The sequence below is a fragment of the Fundulus heteroclitus genome, chromosome 1 (assembly GCF_011125445.2).
Source record: "Fundulus heteroclitus isolate FHET01 chromosome 1, MU-UCD_Fhet_4.1, whole genome shotgun sequence".
Classification (NCBI taxonomy): Eukaryota; Metazoa; Chordata; class Actinopteri; order Cyprinodontiformes; family Fundulidae; genus Fundulus; species Fundulus heteroclitus.
In genome coordinates, this window is record NC_046361.1 from 29,347,866 (window position 1) to 29,373,416 (window position 25,551).

Below are 25,551 nucleotides of genomic sequence, written 5' to 3' on the forward strand. Positions count from 1 at the left end.
CATCCGTTATGGTGAAAGCCGTCGTCAGCATAAATCAGTAGCAGTGGTTGCTACGTCTTGAACACTGGAAGCACATTTTCCATGTGATTGGATTTTATTCTTTACCGTGAGTTTAGCTACCAGGACCAAGCATGAAGAACGTTTGTAGCCTGTATGACGTTGTACATCATAGAGTAACTAGACAATGCTGCCCCTGAAAAACAAGGCGATTATTTTAAAGGAGACTGGCTTCTTGTTTTAATTCGGATAGTTTGAAGCAGACCTCTACAAAGTTGGATAAATTAAACACTCCACGAATCCTCCCCAAAGGACTGCTACCTAATCTGGAACGATATTTTATTACGGCACACACAAAAAAAAAACAATTTACAAAGCTACAACGGCCTCATTAGAAGAGAGCAAGATGAATCTTAGGGTCCGTTTTTATTGCAGTAACTAGACCAATACACAATAAAAGCAGTGTCTTCCTTTAGCTACCAGAGGTGAGGATTCCATAGTGTTCTTCATAAATAAACCTGATTCTGTCACAAACACAAACAAGGTAACTAGGTCTTCAGTAGATGAGGTAGCTTTACCTCATTTACTGAAATGGACTGCTGTAATGCCCTTTATGCCGGAATCAATGGTTCTGCTATCGCTCGTCAGCAAGACGGCACAAAATGCAGAAGAACGTCTTTTAAATGGAACGTCTTACCACATTATATCTGTTTTTAAATCCGTGCATTGGCTGCCAATCTGTTTAAAAATCTGTTTTAAAATTCATGTCCATCGGGACTTTGCTGTGTTGGGGCCCAAGTTGTGGAATGACCTCCTGTTACGCATCAGAAAGGCCTCTTCATTAGCTGCTTTTTAAAAGTTTAAGGCCCAGTTATTCACTATGACCTTTGCTACCTTTTAGTTGTCGACTTCATTGTTGTTTTTATTTTATCTTAAATCTGTGTTTCTTAAATAAATGTTTTATTTCGTTTCCTTTTTAGATATTTTTTTATTGTTTTTACTATAAATTTATTATTGTTGTCTGGGTGATTCTTGCTCTGTAGGCCTACAGCATTTTTTTTATAAAAAAGTGTAGAGCGATTTATAAAAAAGTGTTAGCTTTTTTTCGATAGATTCTGATCAGTGTGAGGACTATTTTGATCCAGTTGCGCTTTCCAATTTATCAAACATATTAACTTAATCTAAATCTTCAACTTGTATGTCAGACCTCATCCCAACCAAAGTATTTCATATGATTTCACTCTTGATTATTACATGTACTTTTGATACCTATCATTGCTAATTGGTTAGTTTTTTTGTTACCATAGAAAGTACTCCTTGTTCAGTACTGCACTGTGCTGTTTCTTATTATGTGTGTCTGCTCTGTCTTGTAAAACTGCCCGTCAGTCCTGGCAGACGGTTCTGCTGGCCTTTTTCTCCTGTTAAAGGGGAGTTCTCCTCTTCACTGTCGGTACATGAATGCTCAGTATGAGGGATTGCTGCAAAGTGAGTGACACAAAGCAAACGTCCACTGTTGCACCACACACACTACAATCAAACTGAAACGTAAATACTTTAAATCAGTCAAGGTAATTGGATTGAATTGCCCTTGTTTTGTATAACGTGCTTTAAAAGGATATATGTTGTGAATTAGTGGTACACAAATACAACAAATTCAAAACTGAATTATATTACGTGCCACAAGCCTTAAGTTTGCTGTACTCACACCTTCACCTAAGATCTTTTTGTGTTAAATTCCCTTGCTAAATCTTTTTTTTCTTCTTAATGTGTCTGAAATCTCTTTGGTTAATTATAGTGAATGATTTATTTATGTCTTCAGTGCCCCTGTTTCAGTTGAAAACTCAGTAAAACAAGACTTAACTTCCCTCCAAATGTGGCAACACTGTCCTGAAATACGCACACGAGATACAGAAAGTTTTTTATGCCAGGTTATCCACCATGTTTGATTCAGGATGTTACTGTGAAGAGTGAATGTATGCAGGGAATGCCCATTTCACAAAACACACAGTTTAAATGATCTTAATTCTATAAACACACACACACACAGGCACATGTCTAAAAGCCTTGTTGACAGTGTCTTTAGCATTAAAGCCAAGCACGCCCCCTGCCCTAAGGCGCTGTCTCCCAGGTTGGCAATCACTGAATTAGACTTAAAGCACCTCCTGATGACACAGAAGCCGGGATCATTAAAAAAAACTGCTTAGTCACTCATTAAATTGTAAAGAACCTTGGAGTCATCTTTGAACCAAGAAATATCCTTTAAATCCAATATTACACAAAACCTGTAAAACATATTTTCACCTGATTATTGCCAAAGTTAAAAATCTGCTGTCCCATACAGATCCAGAAAAAAAATAGCCCATTCACTTTTTACTTCATTCAAAAAGGAATCTGTGAAATACCTTCAGCTTATTCAGCGTAGGGTTCAGATGGCAATAAAAATATTTCTCCAATATATTACCTTGTCTGCATCGGCTCCTTGTTTAATCCAGAATATGATTTAAAATTGTTGTTACTTATCAGTCCCTGAACATTTATGGTTCATTATAGAAATCTAATAGTTTTGTAAAAACCCTTGAAAAGCTCTCAAATTTGAGTTTTACTGGTATTTTATTCAGTTTATAAAAGTAGACTTGTTGGCAGATCACTCAGTTATCAGCTTTATTTATGCATTATGTCCAAATATTTCTGTTACCAACCTGGAGATGTGTTTTTTTTTCTTTTTTATAGAAGGTAGCACTGGTCCGGAGATTCCTGACCTGCTCTGACGCCCCTGAGCTGTTGTTTTTCTTCCCCATGGACCATTACAACTGGTTAAATTCTTCAGTGTTTAACTGTTCATCTCCTAGAAGTAGCCATTAACAGAGCAACTCCAAAAAGCATCTCTATGCAGTTCTTGTTTCTGATAAATAGTATTTCCAGACCAGTGCGTCGGCGTTCTTCATTTGCTTCTTTCCTCGTTCACAGCAGCTCTCCGCTCACACTGAGCCTGGTTCTGCTGGAGGTCTAAAGAAAGGGACTTTTTTCTTTCCTCCATCACTACGGGCTTTGCTCTGAATAAGGGATCACTGTAAAGTCAATGACTCAGTGCAATCAGCAAAGCTTTCATGGACCGAGTCCTTTTTACCAAGTGGCAAAAAAATAAAATAAAAAAATAATCAAACGTATTAGTGTACATTGTGTAAAGAAATAATTGGACTGTCCATAACTAAACTGGATTCTATACGGCTGGTACTAATTTTACCTAGTTGTATTGTAAACTGCCTCCAGATAACACCTTTAAACTGAATTATTTGAACTTACATACAACCAGAAAATGATTATTTATGTTCCTGTTAAATGTTGTCATTGGAAACAGTATAAAAACTAAATGACACTGTCGTATATGCCATCACGTTTCGCACGACACGCTCATATCCTTCCATGTCATTCGTTTCAAGACCTTTTATGATGTTCGTTTTATTTTTGCATGAGAAATTGATGTCCATTTCTGCAAGGGGACGCAGACGAAGTGTTTCTCTTTGGGTAACGTTGTTAGTGTTGTTGCCATGGCAGTCTGTGTTGATGAATCTGGGAGGAGTAGCTTCTGAAGAATCTGCCCTGTGTGGATCAGGATGGGTGTGTTTGTTTGCATGATGAGTTCAAAAAATCAACAGTTTTTTTTTCCCTAACGGAATGAGTTGCTCCACCCTGAAGTGATGTCTTCTTTGATAGAGGTTTTCATTTATCCGTCTGCCACGGGGAGGCATATCTAATTTAAACCTTGCCAGTGTTTTCATCAAGATAAACATTCAAGGCACAGAGATTTACTCTGAATGATCTTCGCAAGGAGGGGGAAAGCTCATGATGGAGCATGATTCCCCAGTCTTTACACAGACTTTATTGCACAGTACTGCGGGTTCAATAATTGCAGAGATGGCTGGCAGACGAGACAATAAGACATCGCCGGGACGTGCTTTCAAACTGCTTAGTCAGGCGGCTGTCTCATCAAATTGCAATGATCATGTGTTAAAAGAGCGAAGAGACATTTCTAGCGTTATGGTTCCGCAAAAAGGCGGGAGACAGACACACGGTCTGGCCGTTTGGGTTTGTTTGTGTATTCTGGAAGGACACCAGCCACATCGCCGCATCTACAGGGCTGGGACGCACAATTACAGTAAGAGCGGGCCCGACTCCTGCAAATGGTCTCCACCAAAATGTGCAGAGTGTTTGGTCTGAAGCTGATCCGCAGTAATATACGAGACGTTAAGACAGTGATCGCAATCTCCCGGCGACCGCATGATTTCTAGTTGCAGCTACTCTTGACTTGCATCAGAGATGATGACAAGCGTCTTGTCATCAGTTATTTGTGACGACCACAAGTAAAATATATAACAGGGGGAGCACGTAGAATCCTAAAAAAAAAAAGGAGACTCGCTAGGGATGGATGGCCTTGGTGCAAAAGATGTTCTTTTTAGAAAACCTTGGAGTTTCTAGACCAAACAGCAAGAATGCAACTATAATAAAAGGACTCAGAAAGAAGGGGTTTGTAAGCTAACAATTTACAGTGCTTTGCTATACAGTGCTATTCATCCCCTTGAACCTTTTTACAATTTGCTATTTTAAAACCAGAAATGATAATTGTATTAAATGTGGATTTTAAGAGATAGACCAACACATTATTACATTAATCAACTCTTTCTTATAATTGCTTACCACCTTTTTACGTCTTTTTTTCACTGGCATTTTGGTGGTTTATCTGTGGTAATGAGCTTCAAATCTATCAGATTGAAAGGCTTCATTTTCATCAACCCAATTGCTAGTTCCCTCCACTGATTGGCTATCAGATGCAATTGTAGAATCCTGCCAGGTCACTGCCAAAAATCAATACTATTTCTTGACAGAAGAAACATGTTGGTAAAATGTATTCATAACTTTAAACCTATATCTGTCAGAGGCATAGATTTGGGCTTAGCTGCACAGAGAGCATCTATGGACATCAGTTTTCAATCTTCCCATGGATCTCAACTGAATTTAGCTCTGGGGTTAAAATTGGTCATACTAACACATATATATCTCCCTTATTTAAACTAAACTGGCTCTGGCTATATGCTTAGTGTCGTTGTCCTGCTGGAAGATGAACCTCCAACAGGTTGTGTTCCAGGATTGCCCTTTACTGAACTCCAACAATGTTGCCTTCCATTTTGACCAGCTTGCCTGCCCCTGCTGAAGAAGAGCATCCGCGCTGCATGATGCCGCCGCCACCATGTGCTGTTCAGTGTTAATTTTACACCCCTCTTAGTTTTACATGCAAAAAAAAAGTCTAGTTTTGATATCAGCTGACTACAGTAGAGATCCCAAACCACAGGATCAACATTCTGTTGGTCGTTCAGTTCCTGCAGAGAAAGAATTTCCGTCTTATTAATGCTCAGACTGTGAGCGACGGAAACCATTTCTGTTCGATTAATGCACAACTAAAAGCTGTCTTGTTAACACACTCCTCCACCTGAGCCGAGGAGCTCTGCAGCTCCTCCAGAGTTAGCATGTGCCTCTTGACTACTTCTCCAATTAATGCTCTCGCTGCCTTGATGCTATAGCATCCAGCCAACCTCAAATGAGGTTGGCTGGATGCTCAAAAGTGACCTGGCTGCTGGTTTCCTTAGTCTTCATGATGCCATTTGTTCACTAATCTTCTCTAACAAACCTCTGAGGCCTTTACAGAGCAGCCAAATTTATACAGAGATTAAATTAAACATAGGTGCACTCTTTGTGCTAACTAGGTGACTTCTAAAGGCAATAAGTTGCTCTGAATTTTATTTAGGGACACCAGAGTAAAAAGCGCTAACTTACAAATGCATGCCACAATTTCCATAATTTAATTTGTAAAAAAAAAAATCCCAAATCCTTTTCTTTTCTCTATGAAGTTATGTACAACTATGTGAAATGCATTGCACAAAATCCCAACAGAATAGATGTACGTTTCTCACTGAAATGGGGCAATGTGTGAAAAGTTGAAGGGGTACGAACACTTTTGCATGGTTATGCAACAACTACTGCTTTGATACGAATCCCCTTGAAAACACAGACACACAGACCGACCATAGGGCGAGAAAACTAAATATGAAAGAATGGGCTACAAATAGATCTGGGGGTTTGGGTACAAAGCAGAATATCATAAGACAAACCTGTAACAGCTGCGTGCAAAACATGTCTCCCTATGTTTTGTTTCTGAGAAAAAGCACGAAAACTAGGACACCAAATATTGAAATAGGTCAGACTGTTTTACTATAAGGATGTAGGGAACTAAGCGCTGATATACATACGGTTACAAAAAAAAAATGGTGCCTTAATCCCCTCATGTACTCTCTCTGTTCTTCCTCTGAAAGGCCCGCTCCTATGAGACCAAACCTACTCTCTAGGTTTCTTACATACTATCGTAAAATCGTAAATCTCTTTGAAGTATCAGGGTTTGATACGTCCTCACAGATTTATGAGTTAATCTTTCTGCTGTGTTTGCTATTTCAATGAAAATGCATCTCCTCCTGAAAATAAGGTTGAACTGCTCAACTGATATGATCACGTCTCGGTGCTCAGAGAGAAGGAAATCACTTTTGGCCACACAACAAAAGATGAAACTCCACAAATGAATTACTTTCCGGAGTTTTGGACATGAAATTACACGCGTATGAAAAGAGGAGGCTCCCTCAGCGCCGTGATTTATCGTCTGCATAAAGTAAATCTGAACTATGGACACATTATTGGCTCTCTCGCTGCAGCTAATAGGCCGTGATGATGGAGTTTAGGAACACCGCGGCGGAGTGTTTGAAATGGTGCAGGCGTAATTTCACTCATATCAGTCAGATCAAAACACAAACAAAGCAGAAGTCTTTGGTCTGACTCGTGAAAAGAGCACAGCTAATCTGATTATGCTTCGGACTTCTGGTCGTCTAATTCGCTTTATGTGCTAATGCATCCACAAACAGCCCATCAATTAGTTCAATGGCGAGCTATGCGCACGTATTGGTTAAGTGACTGCATGTAAAAGTTTAATGTTGCAGATACGGTTAAAGAAAGTGCATCCTCACACAGATCCCACATTCTGCCATGAGTATTGAGCTAAAGCTTAAAAAAATTAAAAGTTTTTGAAAAATAAGTTCATCCCGAAAGACTCTAGATCTGTACAAAATGCATAAAACCCCTAAAGTTAAGAAATTTAAAGTGAGTGTATTTTCATTAGATGCTGTATTAAAGCTCAGTTCTTGCATTTTACATAACAAATAGAACTAAATATGAATCTGGATCATATTATCCAGCCAAATAATTCCCAAAACACCATAAATTTAAATAGCAAGGCTCCCTGGAACCAATTATGGTCAAACTAAAACAAATCCTAATTTTATCAACTGTGCAATGGTTGCAAGCGGAGCAAAGTGGGAGGCAACTCCATCTTTATCCTTCCAAAGAATAAGCAGAATTACTTAGACATGAATAATTAGTCCTTAACTTACCAATAAAATATGTTTGATCTCTACGTAGAGCAGTTTTTGATTATCTTTTCTAATCAAAATGCAACAAAATATAAATATATATAAATAAATAAGTTAAAAATATGCAAACATATTTAAATTTGGTTTCTAGTTTGCAAAGAGGATAATCAGTCACCTGTTTTTAGGACCACATGGCATGTACAGTACTCTTCGCAATGAATGTATATATGTGTAAAACAACAACCTTGATATAAATTAATTTTGTTATAGCAGCAGCATAGGCTCACGCTAAAAAGATTAGACAATAATGTGAAATCATTAAATGTGGTAAAACAAGTATCACATTAATAAACATTTGTTTTCAGGAAAATCATCAATGCCACAATTAGTGGCACCCCTCACAATTCCTATAAAATAAATGTTAGTGAAGCATTTTTAAGCAATACTTTTTTAAGATGATCAGTCTGACTATGAACTTAAAGAACCTGATTAGTAATTCTTGATTTCCTGTTTTGGTGAATTATTAATGTTATACTTTACTCTTAGGAGGCTTTAGATGGTAACCTTGCTCAATATTTCATTGTCTATTCCACAAGGATAATAAGCCTTTTACACACATTGGACCTTGTTTTCCTGTCAGCTCAGGTTATCAAAGATATCCAAGTTTGTCAAAGTTAAGAAATCTCTACTATATCAAGGTCAGTCACAAGTCAATCTACTCTCTTTAGGTTTTATCTAAGTCCTGAATTCAAAGTTCTCATAAATTCTTTCTAGGGTTCATTGAACAAAATGCTCACACATTCAATCAATAAGAGCTGCAACATTGCTTGACAAACTGTTTCCAAATGACTTCTAAAACACTGTTTAAATATTAATTTTAAGGTTGCAAAACACTAATAATCTTTCCAAATTTACTGACGATTTTCAAATAATCTTTTGCAAGTTTCTAAGTTCTTCACTTATAATACAAGCTTCCCAATTATTATTACTGTGAACCGTTTTTAAGATTTCAGCTCAGAAAAATGTCAACGCCATACTCTTTGGTTTGATCTGTTCCGTACCGTTTGTTAACTACAATTTAAATCCACTTTAACCAAATTAGGAACTTTCTTTTCCGTACTTTTCTTCAGTAAAGCACTTTGAGACACATTTTAGTTGAACAGCTATAAATAAAGACAAGACACAAAACCGAATCTCTTGAGAAAACCTTCTGCTGAAAGTCAACCACTTTGTGGCAACCAAAGCTTTAACACTCAATCCATTTTAGACCTAACTGTATTAGACTAACCAATGATTTTGCATGTTTGTAGAACTGTGTTTTTTATGCCCAAAATAACAAATAATAATAATAGTATTAATAATAATAATAATAAATAATAATAAATAAATAAATAAATAAATAAATAATAATAATAATAATAATAATAATAATAATAATAATAATAACAACTAATAACTAATATATTTAATAGAAAAAAAATGGAGGGAGAAACAGAAAATTAAAAAAAATATCAAATGAAAGACATGCAAAATTAATTAATTAATTATTAAAAACCACAGTGGCCTGCAGCTGCCAGAAAAAAAAAAAATCACAAACTGTGGATGATGGCCAACACTGTTGTTTGCTGTGGTCCTAAATTCTTAGAAATGACTTAGTAATTTCCAAACAGATGTCAGTGATTTTGTCTCCTGTTTTTTTATTCGCTTTAGATTGGAGCAGGGTATTGCTTTTAGAAATCTTTAAAACCTGCTTCATGTTGTCTGTCAGGTTCTATCAAAGGGATTTCTTTGATTCTACATGTCTATTAGCAGTCGGCTATGGGTGTGGACAGTTCAAAGGTATACCAGCTAATTCATGTTTTCACCAGTAGGGTGATTGGCTTAGATAGCCTTTTTCCCTTAATAAATTAAATTATTATAAATCTACATTAGGATATAACATCTGAGTGTCCCAGAAGACGAACAAAAATAATAAAAAAAAATCTATCATTGGACACCTTTTCACAGCACTGTATGTACGCATGTACATGCAATTCTGCATGCACAGTTGTAAAGCTGAATCTGATGTGAGTGATGGCAGTGGGAGCTACTTTTGAGTAGACTTGTCGGTAAAATGTAAAATAAAATTGAATGTAAGAACTGTTGAGGTAAAATCTGATATCTGAGGTCGAGTTATAACATAGAACCCTCATATGCCACCCGCTGTTCATTTTCATGCCGCACACAACCTTTAAAAAGATGGTGACATTCAGAGCTGAGTGAGAAAATGTGTTGTTGTCAGAGCGACTTCAAATCGGTGCCTGTGTACCTCCCTGTGTGCGAGTCTCAAACGCAGCATCTCTGAAACATCTCCGTTATATAACTCCTCTGCAGCGGGTCACAGGCTCCCTGTTTGCAGCCGTGTTTGGAAAAGGTGCGGTTGAACACAGGCAGAGGCTGTTATTGAGAGGGCATTCACAGAAGGAAAAGGAAGCTGGTGGTGGTGGTGGTGGTGGGGGGGGGGGAGCCACAGGTCAAAGGTCAGAAGGACGATGCCTCCCCCAACCTCGTCCTGAGGGGAGGGGCTTCATCATGGTCTGCTCAGATAGGTTGCTCTAATCCCCACACCCACAGACCCCCAGAGAGAGAGGGGAGCCAGATAAACACATATTTACCATTGGGGAACAGCTGTGGGGCTGCCTGGGACGGGACACTCCTCTCCCCTGCATGCACACACACACACATGCACACACACTTTAGTCCGCTGTGCACTTGAACTGCACAGCATAAAAAGGTGAGGTGACAACACATCCTCCTTGTTCTAAACCATTTTGTCCGAGTAAGACGTCTTGTACACGTACGACAACCTAATTACCTAGAGATTAGATCTCAAACAGGATGTGCTCATACAGTGTCTTCAGAAACTATTCGTGCCCCAAGACTTTTTCACAATTTGTCACATCGCAACAATATTCGGTATGTTGTATTTGGACTTCAACCGACACAACATAAGGTATAATTGTAAGGCGAAAGAGAACGCATACATGCTGTAGTTTTCTGCATGCAAATAAAATTCTAAATATGTGCCATATATTTGTGATTTAGACCCGTCTACTCTGATAAAACCTAAATAAAACCCATTGCAGCTAGTTTCCTTGAGAAGTAACCTAACTGGTAAAATAGAGTGTGCAATCTCGGGATTAAGGAAGCAGTTCTGCGAAAGCCTCGTGGGATTGTTGGAGAACATTATTTAACAAGCAGCATCATAAAGTCCAAAAGAACACAGCCCACAGGTCCGAGATAAAGCTTCGGAGACGCTGAAAGCCGGTTTAGCTTGTAAAACATTATTCTGAAGCTTTGCATCTGAAGGCGGAAAGAGTTCGGCACAACTGCATACCTGGGGAAACATGTCCGTCCATCTAAAGCGACCAAAAGGCCGATGCTCTGGAGGAGCTGCAGTGATGGACAGCTGAGGTGGGAGGATTCCCACCTCAGAGTAATAGTCATTCGTTTTATAAACACCACCTTTATGGAGAGTCCCACTCGCTGTTTGCCAAGAGCTTTGTAAGGGATATGGCAAACATCTGGAAGAAGTCCAGAATGTAACTTTTAGGTTGGTGTGCATGCTTGGTGTGGTGGGAAACAAGCTCCGCACGTCTCCCTGAACACACCACAGACACTAAAGCGAGACGCGATGCTGGCAGCATCACGCTGTGGTGATGCTGTCCTACTGCAGGGAAGCTGGTCAGAGTTGATAGAAAGTCAGAAGCACATTCATGTCTTCAAATGCCAGGCCTAAATATGATAGAAAATATATATCAGAATATGGATCTAAAAAAATCGGAGACCACAGATGCTTTTCAACCAAACTGAATGAGTGTGATCTAGTTTGCAAAGTAAAGTGTGCATAAAGGTCTCTGGATGTGTAACGCTGATAGCAGCATACCCTAAACGATGTGGTGCTGTAATCACAGCAGAAGATGGCTCTACAAATAATGAATAATAGGATACGTGCAGATAAAGTTTCACAACAGATTTTAATTTGTAAAATTACAAATTAAAACCACGTGATTTTCCTTTCGCTTTACAAGTATGCACCTCTTGTGTTGGTGGATAAAATGCACAAAGCTCCTGGTTCCAACGAGACAAAACGTAAGAGAAAGGTTTAATGGGCATGCATATTTTCTAAGACACTGTATGTGATTCTTGGTGAAAAATCTGCATTTTATTCTGTGATGACACCACAAGTTAATCTTTAATTTAACACCAGTGCTGTAAAGCAACAATCTTTTTATTGATATTGAACATCAAATGTTAATTAAAAGGTCTAGAGCCTGTAGCTGACTAGTTTTTTTGTTCTATTTCTTGGATTTGTTCTATTTTAGTGCATGATAGAATCATTACCACAAGCTACCCTCCAGCTATCTAACCAGAACCACATTTTAGTTTAGCTTCATTGTCGCTGCTGCCATGAACAGTTTTCTGCTTTCCTCTAACTACACCCATTCTTGTTCAGCCACCTTAACTGAGAATAATAATATTCCTATTTTTAAAATCTTCTGCTTCACATCATCTACATCGGTAGTCGAAGGCTGAGTCTAAAAAAAAATAACCTCCGACACACGTTGCCAACTCTTGCAGAGATTGGTTTAGTTAAAACGAAAGAAAGCCTTAACTTAAATTTCTGATGGATTAAAAGAATAATACAAAAAACAAAATTATCCCACATCAAATCGTTTATCTTTCATCTTTGTTGAAACCAACAGGAGATGACAAAGATACAACAGAATGACGTGATGTTTGGTCAGGAAAGTAGACCGTCTCCCAGTCTCTCCCGGGTCACAGAGAGCAGTTATTGTACGCTAAATCCTGAGAACAAAGTGATAATAACAGTTTTCTTTCCCTCCGACTGAAAACAAATGGTGACATTTCAAGGCAAAAGTGTTACCTCGCAACATGCAGTCATGCAAATAAATGTTTCACACACTGCAGGCAAAAATACCATTTTTGCCGTTTGCGTGTGAGAGGCGGCTTCTGCTGGTTAGTATAAGCCTTGACAGACAGATCGAGTGGTGGTTAGTGCTGCAAAAGCTGCGATTCAGGGACAACCAGGCTCCGTTCTCTGCTTTATTATACATTTTAAGGTCGTTTGCGGTCATATCATTCACAAACTGACTTTGCTAGGCTGTTTTGCCAAAACACTGTTAGTGGCCCGACACCGTCTGTGCTGTCGATAAAAGCTGCATCAGAAATCTATGTGAAATTCAATGTGAAAATATAACGCATTAGGTTTACAGTAAATCTGGTTTTTGTGATTTTTGAGTATCCTTTCTGCTTAATTCAGTTAACGATTGCCTACCTTATTTTAGGACCAACACTGACCCTCGATGTACTGTGCTAAAGTTTTCACACCCCTGTAACTTGACTTGAGTGTTTTGTTTTGATTTCATGGGAGCGGCAAACCCAAAGTAAATCGCATTTCTGGAGTGGAAGGAAAATGACACATTGTTTAAATTGGGTTTACAGATTAAAAAAAAAAAATCAGACAAGTATGGCATGTATCTGTAGTCAACCCCCGCCTGAGTCAGTACAGCTGCAAATCTTTTGGGGTGTCTCTACCAGCTTTGGAGATCTAAATAAACATATTTTCACCCATTCCCACCCGATTCTTTGATCAATGCTGGGTGGGTTTGCAGTTGCTTCTAAATTGAACAGTTCTCCGTAAGACTTGGGATACTGTTGTATAATCTAGATCTGCTTTGAAAGTCTCCAATAATGTATCCCTGGCCTTTTTTGGGTGAGTCCTGAGGGCAGGTGGGTGACTGCTTGCTGCTGTGTTCCTTGGGCTTCATGATGCTGTTTGTTCACTGATGTTAACCAACAAACCTCTGAGGCCGTCACATGCAGTTTTTTATTAATACTGAGACTGACATACCCTCAGATGGGCTCTGTTTACTAATAGAAGACTTCTGAAGGCCATAGGCTGCACTGGGTTTTATTTAGGAGTGTCAGACATATTTTAAATGCTGAATATGTCACACTTTTCAGCATTTAAAACATCGTTCTGTTATTTCCACTTCACGCACAACACTTTCTCTTGGTTTTAAACATAAAATTCTAATAAAATACAATGAAGTAGTTATAGCATGAAAACAAGCTAAATCTTTAAGGTGTGTAAATACTTTTGGGTGGCACAGTGTATATGGCTGCAGAATATCAGGAAGACGGGCCTTATTTGAGTCCAAAGCTAACATAAAGCTCAGATGAGGAGTATATCTATCCAGCTACTCGGAGTAAAAGTTATATTCCCTTTTCTTCCATCTTAGCCGGCTGTTTTGACAAGAAATCAACTTACTTGTCGTTTCTTAATGAGTTGAGCCCCTTATGGAATCTTTGCTTCAGAAACATATTTGTGTTTCATGGCATAGTTAGTCAGTTCTCTATGTACCGTGTACTTTGTCTAACGTTCATTGCAGTCTTTGGTCTTCAGATTTTCATTTCACTCTCATTGCTCTTTTTTTTCTTCTTAAAAAAATATAATTTTTACCACTCCAACCAGATATTTAGATCTCAGAATGTCAGAATGCCATCGTGGCATCCACAGGTGGCCCTTTTCAGGTGAAGAAGGGTGAAACCAGCGCATGCATGGATGAGACAACATTTCCCCGTCATGCAGGGACCAACATGCAGCGTCCAGAAACGGCTTTGCGGGCAGGCCTGCTGCGCGACACGAACGGCAATAGACAGCAACCTGCATACGTTTACGTGGATTTATGCAGGACGTGTCCTCAGCGTTTGCGTGCGTGTTGTTTTATGGTTTTCATTTATAAAAAAGCAAAACAAAATGCCTCTGTCATGCTCTTTGCGGTGTGGCCGACTCTGTAGATGACTGAGGCGGTCTGCATCTGCCTGCTATTTGTGAGTGTTTATGATTTGCTGTGCTAAGAGCATAAACGCTTCCACATGATGGCTTCTCATCTCTGATATCTGAACTTCCCTGATACCCATGAATAAAACAGCGACGAGTCTAACTTCAAAAGGGTCCGTGTTAGCGCATGTTTTGTCTGAGCGACGACGGTCTTATTAATACGTGACCTCTAGACGCAGAAGGGACACGGGCAGGATGAAAAACGAGTATTCAAAGCGTGCGACGTACGGTGCGTTAATGCAGAGAATGCATAAGCAATCCTTGTTTGAGGCGAATCACCACTAAAATAAGGATTGGAAATGTGACAGAGTACATATAATATCCCTTGAAAGATGGACAGATGAAGAAGCTGCAGCATACTGAAGAATCCACCAGCTGAATGACAAAAACCCTAAAAAAAAAAGCAAATCAAAAGACGCCCCAGGAGATGTTATGCTAAATGCACTGGCTTTACAAGTAAGTATGACATAAATTATTACTACAGTATGTTCCATGAAGACCTGTATAAAGTTTTCATTTTGACATTTCTAATTAGGAGCTTCCTTCAGAATTAAAATTAGATTACATGGATAAATATACAGTTACCTCTTACCTTTTGTTTTTCCCCCCAGACGAATGGATTATTAAATTAAAGCTGACAATCCAAACTGAAACATGTGTATAGACTAGGATTTTGATTTCAAAATGTTTCAGTGTGTGGTGCATTTAAAGTCAACATTTTAAAACTGGAAATCCTATAATTTCTTTTCCCCCCTTGCTCAGACTACACCATCATTCCTGTCATCCGCTTTTTCAACAGCGCCGTATATGAGGGATTTGTTTTTATTGAGACTTTATTAAGTAATACAGAGTGCAAGAAACGGAGTGCCCACGAGTCAGCCGCGGAGAATGGCTCCGTCACCGCTGCAACCCCAGACTCTGTGGGGGGAAACGGGAGATTTTTAACTGGCTGACTGCTTCCTAATCTGGCACAACAAACGTGCATTTGCTCTGCCTCCAAAACGGCTGGCAAAGATGTATAATTTGGTTGAGGTCAACTTTGCGGCATCATCCTGGCCTACGGGGATACAGCAATAATGACAGGTTGGCTGACCAGACCTTGACACGGGTCTGGCTCTCATCAGGGCTGCGGTTGTAAGAGGGATTTAGAAACACTGAGCTAATCAGGCACTACTCGAACCGTGCTCTCACACTTAAACAGCCGCCGAAACAGAGCACCAACGTCACCAGGCGGTGCTGCAAACGCACCTTCCAAAAATCTATCCTGTGTTCATCTTTAATCAAAATAGTCCCTCGTGCAACTTATTCAGGCTTTAATTTTAAAGTGCAGGCACAGGATGCATTACTTAAAATAGTTCTGCTCTTTGATTAAATACAGTGCACTGAAAAGCGTTCTCACCCATTGATCTTTTTCACATTTTCTTGTGTTATCATTAGAGACTTGCATGTTTCATTCAAGTTTTGAGTTTCTTCTTAACAAATAAAAAAATGGAAAAGTGTATTGTGCATGCATTTTTAAGGAAACAAGTTATAGGCCCTCCTTCTCCGTGCTTTTGAGAATTTGGCTAGTAAACATAACACAAACAGAGCCAGAACCTGATTGGTGGCTCTCTTATGGCAAGATGTTTTAACATTTATTGGGCAGGAATACTCTTTAAATTATATATCCGTAAATCAATTTTTGCCTGTCAAAAATAATTTACTTTTTTTTTCTTTGGCTTTTTTACATCCCTCAATGAAATTCTTTTAATCCACCAAGAATATTTGAGCTATCTAAAATGTTGTAATCCCTAGGCCAAATAACATCACATTTCCAAGTGTTTTAGGTTTGCAACATCGCCTAGCCACAACAACATTCTTTCTGCTTGAAAGGGGCATTGTGGATAGCTGAAATAAAATTCTCTTAAGGAGGAGTTCTCATTTAGGACATCTATAATTCAAATAGGAATTAGAAATAGCCGTGTTTTTAGATGAAATATCAAAACTGTTCTCTGCTCATAGTGCAGCTTCTCGTGAGAGCAAGCTGTTGTAACTGCATGACGTTCTGTCCAATCCCTTTGATTGGCCTTCAGTTCGAAAGCCAATCAAAACCAAATGAAGGTGGTGAACCTCGTCCCCTGGGATTCCCTGGGGTGGAAACACTCTGAGCTTTGACTGAACCAATGGCACAAATCAGTCTGCTTCTTTAGGGTTTTAGGATTAGTTTTTGCACCCACCAACAGTTTTTTTTTCCCCGATCGTGTATTTATCTTCATTCATCTTTTATTAACTGGGACCAGCTTTCCAGCTCCAACTAAAGAAAAGCATCCCAACATCATGATGCTCCTGCCTTTATGTTTCATAGAGGTTTCATGGAGGGGGTGGTGTGTTTAGGGTGATGTGCAGTGTTCGATGTCCTCCACATATGGAGTTTTGAATGCAGGTAAACTTGGTCTAACTTGGCTTTCACGTTTTTGTTACGCCCCTTACATGGCTTTCAGAAAACCGCCCATGGCTTTGTAGGTTTGCATTTGCAATATCTTTTCATTTTCACATAATGGGTGGACCAGGGTTAAGTGAGATGCTGAAAGCTTGAAATATTGTTTTATAACCCAACTCCGTTTTAAACTTCCCCACAACTTTATCCCTGGTCTTTATTGAGGGACTCCTGAAGGTAGTTTGTTAACTTTACTTTTTAATTGAATTGTGTAAACCTATAGGGGGCTGAATAAAGATGCTTGCAATTCTTTTTGCACATTTTTTTGATTTAGAAAATAATTCAAATCTTTCATATTATTCTCTCTCCACTTGCACAATTGTGCAGTGCCATGTGTTGTTCTATCACATGAAGTTCAATAAAACAATTGACCAAATGTGGAAAAGTTAACGGCGTAGGAAGATTTTTACAAGGCACCGGAGATAAAAAAAAAAGAAAAACAAAAGCCGTGTTGCTAAACTGGCCCTGCATTGGCACCAGGTTATTTCCACTCCTCCATCATTTCTTGTGAAATATCAGCAGCCTTCTGCATGGCTAAACACACCCATCAGGCGCTGTGCTCCCACTCTTCCGCTCAGACTCTGTCCGGTTAAAAAGTGCCCTTCAGAACGGCTCAATAAGACAGAGTAGCCGATGGATTTTCCCTCAACTTAAGTCAACTGAGGCATACACTGATACATGCCAGCGGAGAGGGTTAGATCAGGTGTGTGAGTTAATCCCGGACAGGAAGCAGTGAAGGAAATGACCCACAGGTTGATAGAGGGTGTGTGTGTCTGACATGGCTGTGAAAAAAACGGAGAGAAAAAGATCGTGTCCAGCAATAAAGTGAGAGGAAGAGAGGCAAAAGCAGATGCAGAGGGAGCGGGGAGGTTACACTAAAAGGAGCAGGGGAAGAAGAGCACAGTGAACGGTAGCCCTTTGACCTTGCATGTCACGGATCGTTAGGAAAGGCTCGGCAACAAAGCCGTTCTCTCAGCCTGCGTTTTATCACCCGAAACCCCTTTTTAAACGTGAATTAATTTTGCTCTTGGAAGCGCAGAGCTCGCCGTGTTGTAAATTTTCTCATTCAACAAACGTGATTTCCTGCCATTTGCGGCCGTGTCTGGATGAGATGACTCACCTACACAAGTCTTTCCATCGCTGTGGAGGACAAACTTCATGTGGCAGGAACATTTGGGGCCGTGATCCGTCTCCTCGCAGATGTGCTGGCAGCCTCCGTTGCCGTAGTTGCACGTCACTATCACAGGAGGCAGGAGTAAACACGGGCTAATTAAAGAGGAGCGCGCACACAAGTTTTTTCGTGCATTTTTAACAGTCGGCGAGGAGGTGTCAGGAAGTGGAGAGCGAGTAAATAACATACAAACTCTTTCACTGGGCCATATGCTCTCACGCGTAAACACTGAACTCAGGCTGCACCCAGTCTTCCCCGTGGCATCGACGACACGCACAGGAAGGTTTTGCTTCACAATCACAGCGATTTCGTGAAATGCTAACAATTTTAGAAGCGCTGCATGTCGTCCGAGCTACTGCTAATGCAGAAACTAAATGTCAGACCCGTTGTTTGCTTGGTAAACGTTAAGCTCAGCCTTTTCATGATAAACATGACATAATCTATGCAAGATGTTTCATTTCTGATGCTAAATACACTAACCTTTTACCCTTATTGCAACCCCAGTTAAAGTAAAAAGCCCTGAAATAAACTGAATATAATATAGCAGTGGCATAAATGTCACACAGGGCATTTTACACATTTTAACAGTACAGAGACACCATCCAGAGCCTTAATGTCTCACTATTAAAAATGTTAAGAGAAAATCATCCACATACAGTTTTATTTGTAGCCTTTGGCAGGATAAAAAATAAATGATAAACTCAACAGCTCTCGCTGTCCAGAAATCATGCCGTAATTACAGAAAGACCGATATTCCTGTAAAGTTCCTATATTTCTGTAAACAATTAAAAAAGATAATTATTTGCTTTGAGCCAGACCAAAACTATTTATGATGCCATCACTGGGTATAAATAACAATATTTCCTCCTTAACTGAGATGCAATGTCTGAAAAAGCCAATTGCCAGGAAGACAACCAAACTAAATTTTCCTTCATTAATTTTCTGGTTTTCATGCACAAACGATCTGGTCTTTAATGGTATTTTAAATCTATCGTAAGGTGCCCAAAACCACTCACCACATGATTGTTTATGAAAGAAAGCGGATGCCCAATTAGAAAGGTTTGTAAAAACTGAGGAAAACCCCAAAAACCCTGCCTCATCATGTACAAGATTTGAATTTGAACTGGGTGAAAACAGACATTTTGTCTGATAGCTCGAACCTAACAGATAAACAGTTTATACGGACAGGATATTGGCTGAGGCCGAAGGAGGAAAACATTTTATTTAATTAGAAGGAATCATTTACCTATTTTGCACTCATTCCATGTGACCTTATAATAAATTAGCAGTAAAATCTAACAAGCTCAGTTAATTTAGCAGTAGTTAAACAACTTTCTATTCATTACCTGCATTACGTGAATTTATCTGGGAACAAATAATAGGAAGAATAAAATCTCTACTGCAACTAGGCATGTTTCTGTGAAGTACATTTGTGTAGCAGAGCGTATAAATAGCTTAACCTTTCGAACAAACCTGCGATGACAGAGTAAAAGAGCACGATAGAGCCGAGGCTTCCATCGTCATCCTGTCTTCACTCTCCCATCCCGAAACCTTTCGCCTTTTTCCTGAGCTGTCACTGAAAAACTATAGAATAACACTTCTCCAATCCTTATCCAAACACAGACAAATCCCCCCCCCCTCCATCCTATCAGGTCCTGCCCCCCAGCTCTGACAGGGTGATCTCTGTTGCACAGCAACAGGAAACGTGCGCCGTCCATCTGAGCAATCGCCTTTGACTAACCTCCACACTTGCCCCTGGTTGTGTAAATGATCCCTTTTTATTTGGAAAAAACATGTTTTGTTTGAGGTTTTCTTTTACGAGTGCCGTTGAGAAGATTAGTCAGAGCTCGGTAATGCAGCATAAACGTCAACTTCAAACTTTTTTGGGAAGCGATTTATGCGGCAAGTGCGGCTATCCATCACCGGCCAGCTTCCAAACCCCCAATCACCTTCCTCCTGAGGAGCGCATAAAGCAGCCTCGTTGACGTGTGTGCGTGTTTGCATGCGACCCCTGGAGTTGGGACGGCTTACGTTTGCAGTCCTTCATGTTCCGGGTGAGCTGGAATCCAGGCCGGCACTCACAGGAGATGCCACCCTTCTGCGCTTCCCTGCAGATGTGCGCGCAGCCGTGGTTCTTGTCCATGCAGGTGGGCCCCTCCTTTGTGCCTTCTGGTTGCACTGTGAAGAAAGCAGCAGGACATGTACGAAAAGTTTATCTCTCAGCCGCCACGATGATCGGGCACTGTTTTCAGGCGACAGAGCGTTCAGTAAACCGAGAGTTTGGTTTACATTAAATAGCACAGGGATGGCGAGCGGACCGCAAACGTTCAAATGCCTGTCACGCATTCTGACGCAGGGCGCCTCGTATGCCTGCTGCCTGCTGGTGACTGACATACTCAGTATCCCTTCACGAAGAGTCACGTTCTTGTTGGAGCATGCTTACTGTTTCCAGGCTATAAAAAGAAAGGCTGCCAAGAGAAAAAAAAGGATAAAACTCTCCGCAGGAGTTGATCCCATAGACCTGTAATCTTAATTGGAGTAATCCCCCATAAAGAAAAGAAAGATAGAAAAAAAAAAAACTCCTCTCACCAGAGAGTGAGATCAAAACTCATTCCAGTAAATCAAGGCTGCCAGTGCACATTTGCATGACTCATGCAGGATGACATATGTCTTTAAGTATTTGATTAAACTGTTTGTAACACAAATTTCACAACGAAGAATGTGGGGAATCATTATTTCATTGCTAAGCGCCTGAAGCAATCCAAGACCCTTATGGCGTAAACTACACAGCACTCCTCATTTAGAAAAATTTGTACATAAAAAAAAAAAACTTAAAATAACTTTTATCTCTCTTACTACCTGGATCTGAGTCCAGCATTGATTTTTGACGTTCATGTTTATTTATATTTTTATAGCTCTCACTATAAACGTTAAATTAAAGTGAGTAGCTAATTTATTCTTTTCATATCCAGAGTAATGGAGATGAACTTAAAACAGCATTTTAGATTGTCTTTCCCATTGTAAAGCGCCACAAAGAAAGGGGAAACATGTCAAATTATATTTATATCCACCGGAAGTCAAGGATTACTAATTAAAGTTTACTAAACATTGACTTGATTAAAAGGTGAAGTAAATATTGCTAGAAGCAGTCAATTTGATTTGTTTTATAGGAACCTTTAAGAATACCACATCTGAATTCAAGATGTAAGATGCAGGGACTCTAGAAGCAGTGCCTCACCTGTCATCACGACAAACGCAATACTAAGATGATAATGAGCGATGAGAGAAAATATATTTGTCCTCTTGAATATTCTATAAATTAGTTTTCTATAGATTTTCTTATCTTTTATGGTAAAGATGGCTGTATTTACACATAGCCTGTTCAACGACGTGAGAGAAGGGCGAGGTTGGGCAGTGTTGAGCTGTGCCTTACCTCTAATGGTGCTGTATCGCACACATTGACAGATTCAGGCAGTCAGAGCATTATATCGAGTCTCTCTTTATATCGCCAATATACATGTTTGATTACACGTGTACAACACAAGCTGACGTTCCCCAGTCTGTCTGTAATATTTAATGAATGTGTCTGACATGTCTTTCTATTTAGCCATAAATGTACATTAAAAATGCATAGGGTGAGGCAGAAAGTACCATGCCGCACAGATAGTAGGCAGTGCTGAGCCGAATAGGAGTAACGGCTAACAGGTGCATGGAGCATATTGTGTCATAATTTACCAAGGATTATCAGCAAAAATAAAAGATTGGCTAGTCATATTTAAAGCCAGATACCATTGAACATTGCAGTTTGGAACTGACCTGGCATCTAACGAGCAGCTTAGGTCAGCGTCCATAATACGTAGGAGAGGGAGAACTGGGAGATTTGAAAAAACCTGCTTCCATTGACTCCATATACAAATCAAAGTAAGATCACACAAAATTTTGGTTTTAATGAAAAGAGAGATCAGCCACATGAATCGTAAAATAGAAAATCATCTAATTTGAACGTATATTACATATTATTTTGCTTTTCTTGCCATCATGTTGTTGAACTGTATGGAACTGATTAAAGCATAAATTTAAAGCTTTTCAAAAAACTATATTAACATTCAGTTAAGGTCAAAATTGAAGCTTCTTTTTTGGTTCATATAGTCAGTGCCTCACTGGCCATGAATCTCTCTGCAAGTCACTGATCATGAAGCAGTACACTCTCACAAGTCCAAATGAACTCTGCAAGAGATATAGGCCCACAGATTCTTTTCTAAATGTTCATCCCTTGCTTTATGTTAGCAGCATAAACTATCAATCTTAGTCTAGTCTTAAAACAAATTGCTGCCGTACGATTCTCAGTATTTTTTAACAAACTTGTGATGGTAGGGGAGATATAGTCTACTTATTGTCTAATAGGTTTTTGATTTGAGATTTGATATCACTCTTTGTTGATGTTTTCCAACCTCCCTTAACATCCTGCCAAGTGAGTGGTGATAAAATAAATTGGGGGCCTTGTCCAGCATATTTAGCTCCATCCTTCCCATCACGGCATGATGCCACCACTGCCATGTTTTACTGTGTGAAGGTGGTCTATTCAGGGTTATGTCCACTGTTAGCTTTCCATGTAAGCCAAACGGTTCATTTATGGTCTCGTCTGTTGAGAGCTCCTTCCATATGTCGCTGTATCCCCTGGGTCACTGTGTGCCTGTTGCTTCTTTGATGAATGTGCTCCTTGTCTGTCAGTTCGGCTGCACCGCCATGTCTTGGCAGAGACAAACGTGCGCGATGCTCTTTTAATATCCTGATGATGGATGAAGAGTGAGGCGTTTAAAGCTCGGGGTACTGCTTTAAATCACAACCCTATGTCAAACTTCTCCTCAACTTTATCCATGACCTGTCTGCTGTGTTCCTCGTACTCCATGATGCTGTTTTTCATCAATGTTCTGTAACAACCCTCTGAGACCTTCACAGAATTGCTACATTTATGCGTGATTAAATCACGTGAAGGTAGACTTTATATCTACGGACATTGGTCGCACTTGATTTGACTAAAAGTAGGCTATATACAAATGTACATCACACTTTTTTAATTTTCCCTCCCAGCTATACCCTACTTTGTGTTGATCCATCGCATAAAATCCCAATAAAATACGTGGATTATGGTTGTAATTTGAGAAAATGTGGAAAAAGTTACAAGAGGTGCGGATAGTTTTTGCAAGACACTGCAAGTCCACCTATACTGATGGCATAGATCAAGTCCTGCCAATCTAGACAAGAATCCTGACCTTCTGACTAAAGTGCTGTCCATCACTTTAAGTCTGTCAACAAGCTTCAGAAGGTTAGGCAATCCTCCCACACTCTCCTGTCAGAACTGTTTACATCCTTGACAAGAGGCTGAGCCATCAGACATGAGTGCCTATAAGAGAAAGCCCATGCTTAGCAGAATGTGCGTCAACATATCTGATAATTTAAGGTCTGACAATCTTCACACATGGTTGGCTTAACGAAAAACGGGGAGTTTCCTGGTTCCTTTTTTCTGCCTCCGTCTGCACCCGGAGCAGAAAACACTCCTCCATTTAGACAAGGGTAAATTTCCTGCAGCGTGAAATGACTTATGATTGCTGACCAAGGTGGCTATCTGAATCCATAACCTCATCTGAACATGAACACAACACACCCTTCTATTCATAACATGTCAGACCGAGGCCAAAACCTGGGGCTCTCGTCTCTCAGTGGACCAATTCAAGCCCAAGTGTTGACACGATGGGGCCAGTTCAGGCCTTCATCTGCCAGGAGCACATCCCTCTAACAAGTATCCAAGAAGCTTGTTTTTACTATTACTTGTTACTGGCAGGAAGAAAATATTTTTTTTTTATTAAGAAAAAGAGAAATGTTGAAACAAAACATGCTATCACTCAATCAAACTTTCTGCTAAGCAGTAACCCGTATTTCTATTTATTACATGTCACGTCCTATCCAGAAATCTGGGCAGACTTGGAGCTGAGTAAGGCCAATTTAAATGTCATCTAAAGAGCAAATCAGAGGGGACGTGCATTTTCATAGAGCTTAACACTGAACACAGCCATCCAGCTTCTGCACTTGTGGTGAACAGGGAATATTGCAATAAAAGAGTATGCTCAAGTGCCTACAACTTTGTCCTCCCCATCAAAGCGTGTGACCTCTGAACCAAACACTTAAAGGTAATGGCGCCGCCAGAAGCCAGAACATTTCAGGTTTTATTTGAGAACTATAAGGTTTGATAACAACCTGCTGAGGCTATAAATGGCAGGCTTACCTTTTCAGTGCAAAACGAAGCAAGTCCAGTTGGCTTTGTCAGAGCTTTTCCAAAATTGTTTCAAGACATGGCAATCGTATTTTATGCAAACGCTGGGAAGGAACGAAGATATTTAAAAAATAAAATAACTCTTATTAGTCTAATGGGCTGATTGATATTCCTCCAGCTATTCTTCCTCATTTAATTTAAGCTAATAACTTGAATAAAAGGCCATTGCCAATGTGGACATTATCGCTGTTAATTTCAGTTGATAAGGTTGTGCTGATTAATTTGCAGGAAAAAAAAACTAAGCAATGGACAGCCGGGTGTTTTCTTAGCGGTTAATTTGAGAGTTTAAAACAGTAATGACCTGTAGCTAAACCTCAGAAAAATGCACGTTATTTATGGGGCAAGCTCATTACAGATTTCACAAGCAAGCCATTTCAGTTTTTGCTGCACAGTGGCTTCACTTGACTGAAAAAAAGTTGAATAGTTAAAAAACTTGTGCTATTGAAGAAGACTTTTTTTTAATTCATAACAAAATTATTAGTTTTAAAATATTCTTACGAAGATAAAATCACTTATTTAATTAGCTTAGTTTCTAGAACTCATTTTCATGCCTCAAGAAATAAACCACCTGGTCCTCATAGAGGAAGTAACTAGGATAAGGTATTTCTTAATTCTCTCAAACAGGAATCATTTTGTGTGTGTGTCATTAACTTAATGGAAGTTCAGTTTAATCAGCAGGAGTAACTGCAGGACATGGCATTAAATGCATAACACTATTAGAATCCTAAAACATTGTGCTTCTGACTTTTTGTGTTTACACGCTGACATTCATTATGCACATTTCCCAGCCCAAATATGCCCTTGAATGCCCCATGGGCAGAGAAACCACACTTTACAACTGTGCTCATCAGCCCAGCAACGTCTCACCAGAATCCCTATTTACTTTAGGATTCAACTTGACATTCCAACAAGATAATGAGATATTTTTAAAGGTGTGTTATTAAGCCTGATAAAAAAAAAAACTTAAAACAAAAGGCACCAAGGAAAATGTTCTCAGAGGAAAGAGAGAGGGGGGTGGGGGGTGGACAAGTGAGAACCTGAACAAGTGTAGACTTTAGACTGCTTTTACCAAAGAGAGTTCAAAAAAACTATATATATCTATATATATATCTATATATAGATATATATAGATATATATATATATATAGATATATATATAGATATATATAATCAGAACAGTTTTGTGGTTTGGTAGAAATTATG

The 25,551-nt window shown here is 39.4% G+C and overlaps 1 protein-coding gene across 2 annotated transcripts in view; it reads right to left on the reverse strand.

The window, feature by feature from the left end:
* The window catches only part of scube3 (signal peptide, CUB domain, EGF-like 3), a 138,625-nt gene that overhangs the window by 31,377 nt on the left and 81,697 nt on the right, over window positions 1–25,551 (reverse strand). Inside the window, exons 5-7 of one of the 2 annotated variants that reach the window (XM_012865916.3) lie at window positions 20,049–20,195; window positions 17,967–18,083; window positions 10,118–10,165 (exon numbers count right to left, since the gene is read on the reverse strand). In XM_012865916.3, coding sequence (XP_012721370.2) covers window positions 10,118–10,165; window positions 17,967–18,083; window positions 20,049–20,195 — 312 coding nt within the window. The remainder of the gene's footprint in view (window positions 1–10,117; window positions 10,166–17,966; window positions 18,084–20,048; window positions 20,196–25,551) is intronic. The other variant, XM_012865917.3, reaches the window with a different exon arrangement.